A 7,991-nucleotide genomic window follows, 5' to 3' on the forward strand; every position below is an offset into this window, starting at 1 on the left:
GTATTTGTCTTTCGTATTATTCGCTTCAGACTGATTTAGTTTCGTGAAATTGCATTTTACAAAACTTAAAAAATATGACTGCAAAATCAAACACTGAAATGTATTAATACTACCATAAAAAGATTCACCACACAAAACAAGGGAAAAAAACAAGCTAATCCCATATTTAAATGTAGTCTGAATCCAGTGTTGGGTACAGTAATTTACACTAAAAACATCATTAATTATTACTAATTACATCTTCAACAGTGATTCGATTACTGTATCAGTTACTCTCTCCAAAGTGTATACTAATAACTTTCTAAATCCCATATCAACCCAGACCAGTTACACTGTAAAAAATATCTACTTGGTTCTACTTAAAAGCATAAGTTAAGCAGCTGCCTCAAAATTTCAAGTAAAAACAAAATGGATTAATGAATTGTTTCAACTCATTATTTTGAGTCTTGTTAAGCTGTGAATTGCCTTCTGCGAGTCAACATGACTAAACAATTATTGTTGTTTCAACTTTGCTATGCAAGTTCAAAATAAAGTGAACTCATTAATGAGCATTCTGTTCACTTATCCCCATTAGTGGGTTCAACTTAGTAATTTCAATTAAGTAATGTCTTTGAATTAGGGTATCAAGTTAAGATGATCTAAAATAATTTCTTGTTTTAACTTAACAATTAATTATAAACACACACACTTGTGTACAAAACATTTTTTTTATTAAAACCAATGTTAAGCCAATACAGCCAATACAACACTATTCATATTCACCCAATAGAAAATACTTTCCATTAAACACATTAGCTTTTCCTTACACAACACTCTTTGTCTCTGGTAAGTTTAATATCAGTTTCAACTGTTTTATATTTTAATCAGCACAAAGATTAATTTAAATTTTACTTTTATAAATCATTAATCGTCTTAATCTGTGATGAACCCTGTTTCTGTGTGTATTTGTTTGTGGTGTGTGTTTGTATGTATGTGTATGTGTGGTGTTTGTTTGTATGTGTGGTGTTTGTTTGTGGGTGTGTGTTTGTGGTGTGCTTGTTTCTTTGTGTGTGTTTGTGGTGTGCTTGTTACTTTGTGTGTGTGTGTGTGTGTGTGTGTGTGTGTGTGTGTTTGTGTGTACAAAACATTTTTAAAAAAATTTTAAAACCAATGTTAAGCCAATACAACACTATTCATATTCACCCAATAGAAAATACTTTCCTTTAAACACATTAGCTTTTCCTTACACAACACTCTTTGTCTTTGGTGAGTTTAATATCAGTTATATTTTAATCAGCACAAAGATTCATTTAAATTTTAAATTTCAATATTTATACTTTTATAAATCATTAATCGTCTTAATCTGTGATGAACCCTGTTTCTGTGTGTGTGTTTGTTTGTATGTATGTATGTATGTGTGTGGTGTGTGTGTGTTTGTGTTGTTTTTGCGTGTGGTGTGTGTTTGTTTGTGTGCGTGTATGTGTTTGATTGTTTGTGTGTGTGTAAAACTTCAGACTGCAGCTGGTTGTTTTCAAATATTTGAGACTTGATACATGTCAACAGAAACAAAGCAAAAATGAATTCCAATCGTATTCTTGGGTGGGGCATGGTTTACAAATTGTACCTCAGGAGCTTGTTTCGGATGCCGTGGACTCTGGCAGAGGCTTGATCTGGTTTGATCTTCATCACTACCCTCTGAAGGAACTCAAAGGAATACTTCATGGCTCGTGGATACTCAAGGTTAACGCAGTAGATGATCCCCAAATGCATGGCAAAGCTGGATGGCACATCCTTAAAGTTGTGAAGCACAACAGTCTCCTCAACCACAACTGCCTCATTGAAGACCTCACGTGGAAATACATCCTGGTTTTCACCTTCATAGCCTATCAACAGGCCAAGTTGCATCCCCTCCATGGCTGCAGTCAGAGTCTCACCATGGGCCTTGAAAAGCATAAGAAAAAAATAGTGTGAATGTTTGGGTCAAGAAGTGCATGCTCTGCAAAGCTACTTAAGTCTCAGTGATCATAAGCCTTGTTTTCAAACTAATAAAATAGTCTTGGTGAGTGTGCATGTTTGTAGGGGCAATGTTGCAAGGTTACTGCAAGGGTGAAAACTTCAGTGTCCTCTCAGATCTGGGTTAAGTGTATGTTGCACTGGGTTCTCTCCCCATCCCTATTCTACCCCCCCTTTCTCCTCCCCCAACATTGTTCTACCTCTCCCTCCTCCCATCACCACTATTCCACCCAACCCTCATCCTCCCCATCCCTATTCTGCCCCTCACCCCTCCCTGCATCATCACTATTTTGCTGCCACAGGACTTTATCAAGACCCATGAGTGTATCTAATCCAAGCTCTGTGTTAAAGGTTGTGTGTTTGTTTGTTTGTTTGTTTGTTTGTTTGTTTGTTTGTTTGTGTGTGTGTGTGTGTGTGTGTGTGTGTGTGTGTGTGTGTGTGTGTGTGTGTGTGTGTGTGTGTGTGTGTGTGTGTGTGTGGGGTGTAGTGAGGTGAGTGGTGTGTGTGTGCACGCAAGTGTATATGTGGGTGGGTGCGTTCGTATATGGGCTGTTATGCATGACAGAAAAAGGTCTTACGTCACACATCCTGATGATGTCTGATGGCTCTTCTCTTAGGTAGTGTGGCAGACCCAGCAGAGCAGCAGTCCTTCTCCTTTCGTTTGTGTCCTACAAGACAAAAATAAGCAGTGTTGAGATTTTATTGCGAACATCTGGTGCCCAATTTTACAATTCTCAGCTCGTCTACTCACGTCTTTCTTCAGACAGTCCAAAATGGCTTTCAGTGCAGGCTTCTTTGCCGACTTGGTCGCAGCTTCGTACACTTCCAGCAGTCTTGGTGTCAGGTCATCAAGTCCATCGAGGAACGACTCAAGAAGGTCTGTGCTTACGACTCTTTTGAACTCTGCCCGAACCTGAGGAGACAAAAAAGACAAAAAGGTTAAGAAATTAGAGAAAAGATTTTTCAAAGCATAGAGTCACAATTTAGTAAGATAAGGTGGTCTGTTGTCAAAGGCTTTCATCCACTCAGTAAAACTAAACACAATCCTCTCACTTATCTGTATGCACATTCACGCCACCATTCGGACTAAAAAAAAACATTTCTGAACGGACCACAGTACAGTATCAGACATCTCTCTAGTACTTACTGGAGAGAATCTCATACATTGATATCCAGTCATTGGATTATGGTAAGTGATTAATCTTAGGCTGTGTTGTCTATTGTTATACCTGTCTCTCACAGAACATGGCCGGCCATCTAGCTATGACATCCCCAACGAGAGGTTGATCCCCTACGATCTCCTTTCTGCGCTTGGAGAACGTGGCAGACATCAGCTCATCTATCTGCTGGTGATCTGGGTCTTTTTTCAGCACTTCCATCTGAATTTGATTGCACAAGAACAAAGGGCACATACTAAGACAAAATAGTAGGCTTCACAGACACAAAAGCAAAGTGTAGGTAGTTAGTATAATATAGGCAGGTATGTATGCAGTAATATTAGACAGGTATGTGTGATGTGCATGTGTGTGATGTACCTCCATCATCCTCCGCTTTTCTTCCATGTCTTCATCACTCAGTCCTTCAGGGGGATCTGGACAGTCAAAAAGTATTGATTTATTTTATTTATTTTATTAATAAATTTATTTATTTCCCCAAAAAATAAAATAAAAATTCTTAATGACCCCAAACTTTTGAATGGTGTTTAATGTTACAAAAGCTTTAGATTTCAGATAAATGCTGTTATTTTTAACTTTCTATTCATCAAAGAATTTTGAAAAAAAATTGTACACAACAGTTTTCAACATTGATAATGATCATGAATGTTTCTTGAGCATCAAATCATCATATTAGAAGGATTTCTGGTGGATCATGTGACACTGAAGACTGAAAATTCAGCTTTGATCACAGGAATAATTTACAGTTTAAAATATATTAAAATAGAAAACAGCTGTTTTAAATTGGAATACTATTTCACAATATTACGGTTTTTGTTTGTATTTTTAATCAAATAAATGCAGCCGTGGTGAGCAGAAGATAAAAATCTGACTGACCCCAAACTTTTGAACGGTAACGTTAGTGTAACTTAACGTTATTTGGCCTTGACATACGGTCTATCAGAAATGGTGTTTTCTACAACAGTTTACAGTGAAAACTGGTATTGTCTCAGATGAAGCTTTATCAACCGTCTCTGACTGAACTAAAAGACTGCAAACGTGTTCTAGCTAACATTAACGGCCGCTGAAATGTGCCTCGCTTAAATGACATCACAGTTGCCGCACATATCAAAAGGTAACGTTAATCGCGTTATTGGTTTCATCAACGCACATTCATAATATCTACAAAACACGAACACTTACCAATAGCGAAGTTGTTCACGCCAACCCGATCGTCTTGTCTGATGGAAAAATGAGGCACCTGGCCGTTTGAAGTGTGACTGCTTGCAGGCGCGAAAAACGTGCTTGTCGTGGCCTCGTCGTCTGTAGTCTCCCGCACATGCGCAAAGAGCTGTCCTCCGCTTAATTTAAAATGGCAAGTTCATTCAATCACCTGTAATTTGTGATTCATTGAAGTAACTTATGAACCTAAATTGAAAGATTGAAAACTCAAACAATTGAGCTGAAATTTCATAACACATTATGTTATGTCTGAGTTAATGACATATATAAGTTATCATAACTTTTTGATCAGATTATTTTTTACAGTGTAAAAAATAAAAGGATAGACGAAACAAATAGACAATTCGCCTTTGGCTAACCCACGCCCTAGAATGTAGATTGACCAATCACAGCGCAGCCAAGAACGAGCTCCACACAGAGGTCCGACACTTTTTCACAGAGCTCCATTGACTTTAACACAGGCGTCTCATATTTTTGGTCTCGGCAGGCTATTACCGTCGTAGTTTTATCAAAAATATGGTTAAACATTGTGCCTGGGGCATTTGTAACAGATACGCGTTTCCCAGAGAGGTTGGAGGGGGGTGTCCGTTTTTTTCCCTTCCCAAACCCGAAGTAAAATACTGACAAGTGTCGTTTTTGGATTAAACTGTGTGGACGTCCTCAGTCAGCGAAACCCCTCAAGGATCAACAAGCACACTTTTGTGCTCTATTTTTGCTTTTAACCTTACTGTGAAGTTATACTAGTTAGACAGTTTTATGCTGTTTAGGTTATGATTTCTGTTCTCTACTTGTTGATACGCTAGCACACGCTGTTAATAAATACAACTTTATACTCGCGTAGTCCGTTTGCTTTGTAATAACAATTATAGAAGTGAATAGAGACCTACCCAGCTTTGCATTAACAGTGTTGCTCCTGATATTGTTAGTACCAGCCTCCGTTATGCTTTTGCCTGTATTTGGATGCCTTGTTGTTGCTTGCGTTTCACCTGTTTGCCTTGAATACAGCCTTCGAACGCATACTGCAGCCCCTTTTGCCTACTTCTATCGGACACTTTATTTGCAGCTTTATATAAGTTTGATAAAATTTCAGCAGGAAGAGCCGTCACAGCATAAGCCATGTTGATACCAAACCAGAGCCCAGATTAAGTTGTCGGAGGTAGCAACAGTAATCAAGGGGGGCGGGGCTTAACCAAATGTGAATTGAACATGGAGGTTGGGGAGAAAAATAAAAGAAGACACATTTTCCGTAACCCACCAGTTGAGAACCACTGGTGTGAATGCAAGAATTGTCTCGATTACATTTGCATGTCCTTTTCACCATTTTAAACAAAATATATTTAGCTGGTACATGAATTAATATGACATTCATCAAGAGCTGTTTACACACACAAAAAAAAAACACTTCCACACCAACTAATCTGACATCATCTTCAAAATATATACGGTTCCTGACGAACCTGAGATGGGATTTATTCATTTAATGGGGTTTATGATGGACTAACACATTATTCAGACATTCATAACGCTGGCATGCACACTCTCCAACATCTTTCGGAGTCGAACTCATTAACCAGTCATGACAATGTGTAGAAACCAAGATAAAAGATGACTATAACATTGATGTTTCTACTCAGAAATGATGTTAGCCAACAAATAAGATGCTTTTATGATGTAAGCTGAGCATAATGGCATTGTAGCCTCCTCTGAAGCAGAACACATATAAGTTTACCTTATATAAGAGTGGAAAGAAGAAACAATGTAGAACAATGATTTATTGATGGCTAACGCTGGCATATAATAGCAATTTGCAGATGAAGGTTTACACATGGCTTGTTTTTAAAGCAACATGTATTTAAAAGCCCAAATTCTTTTGAAACTTGGTTAGAGCCAAACATATACATGCAGAAGACTTGATTTATAATGTTTTATACATCACATAAGCGTCTAAAATCAATGTTGTATTAAAAAATCTCATTCAGTTGAGCTTCTTGACATACAGACTGCATTTGTGATTGATAACCGCATTTTACAAACACTGTGATGCTCAAATGTTCCTCTAAATAGGCCGATTAGATCAAACGTTGTCTCTGAGATCAGTAAACTTGCAATATCCAAACTTGCAATATCCTTAATAAAGCCTGTAACCGTAGTAACAGAAAAAAACAATAGTGAATTAAAAAGACTTTGAAACTTTCTTTAAGGTTTAAATATGTATTCAACACTATTTACACCAGGTTTGTTGTTTCTTTCTTCTCGGTTCAAACACGTCTCGCTCTCCGACTCATTCCCGGACTCTTTATCTAGACAAGAGGTTGACAGCATTAACGCTGGTGTTTAACAGCAATGATTAGCATGCCTCATGTCAAGTTAAAGACAAGACTGTGTTTCTACACAGCATGTCAACCAAACTCACTCTTAAAATTTAGGTGCACGTCATTTTGCAGAAATCTGTAGTAAATATTGTGTATGAACAGAGCCGTATTGAGCACCGCAAACAGCGCTTACAGTAACTGACAAGCATATTCTGCTCCTGTGTGTGAACACAGCTATTCAGAGACTCAACCGCTCCTGTATGCCCGACGCAAAATCAGCGCGTCGCTAAATGTGGTACATCTGGAACACTTTCTTTCTCATTAACCTAAATGAGTTCAGACAGATCTCAGCTCAGACACACGTATACAGCCGTCTCTGCCAGCTTACAACCTTCTCAAAGGGCAGAAAAAAAAGACAAAATATCAAGTTTAATTACCTTGTTTGCCGACTGAGAATTTGATTACCCTTTGAATTTGCCACATTGTGATCTTCTTCTGCAATACAGTGTGATGTGTTTTGACAAAACATGCACAAAGTTTTACGCTGTTGTACTATAAAATCCAGTTGCGTCTACGCATCGTGGTGTCTTTTTGCAGTTTTGTTTCACTGTATGTGGATTATTTTCCTCCGCCAAGTTTAAGGTGAGAGACAGGTTAAGGTTAAAAACCACAGGATGTTTATATACAGTAGAGACAGCAACCGGCCTGTCCCAGCCTCTCGGCGACACTCATTACAGAGAGCAGCAGCAGTGCATTCTGGGTAGGAAGACACAGTGGAAGCCATTAAAGTAGAGACAAAATGTGTGTATTTGTGTGTGTGGAGAGAGTGAGAGCGAGAGAGTGTGTGTGTGTTTGATTGGCATCTGCTTCTCCCTCTGAGCCACATGAGCTGTGTGACATGACATGTTGGTGTCTCTGATATGTTGTCAGGAAGTCAGAGGTATCTGGGCACACACACACGGTTACACAAGCATTCCCAGACAGAAACTGAGCACTGGCCAAGTCACAGTACAGATTTAGTGCAAAAAATAAAATAAAATACATGCATCTGTTATAAAACAAACCCACTGTGTCTAGGGATACTAGTCTAGTTCGTCAACAAGCGATTAGTTGATTGGTGTGTTTAATGCTAGTTTATTTCTGTTTGTATATATATATATATATACATACAGTGAATGGACAATGAAACTGAAACACTGGCCAATATAGTGTTGGAGGTTTCATGCCAGCCTTCACTGATTTTACATTCCATCAGTATCTAGGAGAGTGTGAAGGTTGAATTAGTAGAGCA

At 38.3% G+C, this 7,991-nt stretch overlaps 1 protein-coding gene across 1 annotated transcript; it reads right to left on the minus strand.

Annotated features, from left to right (window-relative positions):
• Positions 1–693: 693 nt before the first annotated feature.
• LOC306997255 (uncharacterized protein) lies at positions 694–4,517 on the minus strand. The gene is made up of 6 exons (XM_079610479.1): positions 4,350–4,517; positions 3,528–3,583; positions 3,222–3,371; positions 2,744–2,905; positions 2,571–2,660; positions 694–1,920 (listed from the first exon to the last, which is right to left on the minus strand). Exons 2-6 carry the CDS (start codon positions 3,552–3,554, stop codon positions 1,591–1,593), a joined length of 759 nt encoding a protein of 252 aa, XP_079466605.1. The 5' UTR covers positions 3,555–3,583; positions 4,350–4,517; the 3' UTR covers positions 694–1,590.
• Positions 4,518–7,991: the final 3,474 nt, after the last annotated feature.

Source organism: Phoxinus phoxinus (assembly GCF_949152265.1).
Source record: "Phoxinus phoxinus genome assembly, chromosome: 4".
Lineage (NCBI taxonomy): Eukaryota > Metazoa > Chordata > Actinopteri > Cypriniformes > Leuciscidae > Phoxinus > Phoxinus phoxinus.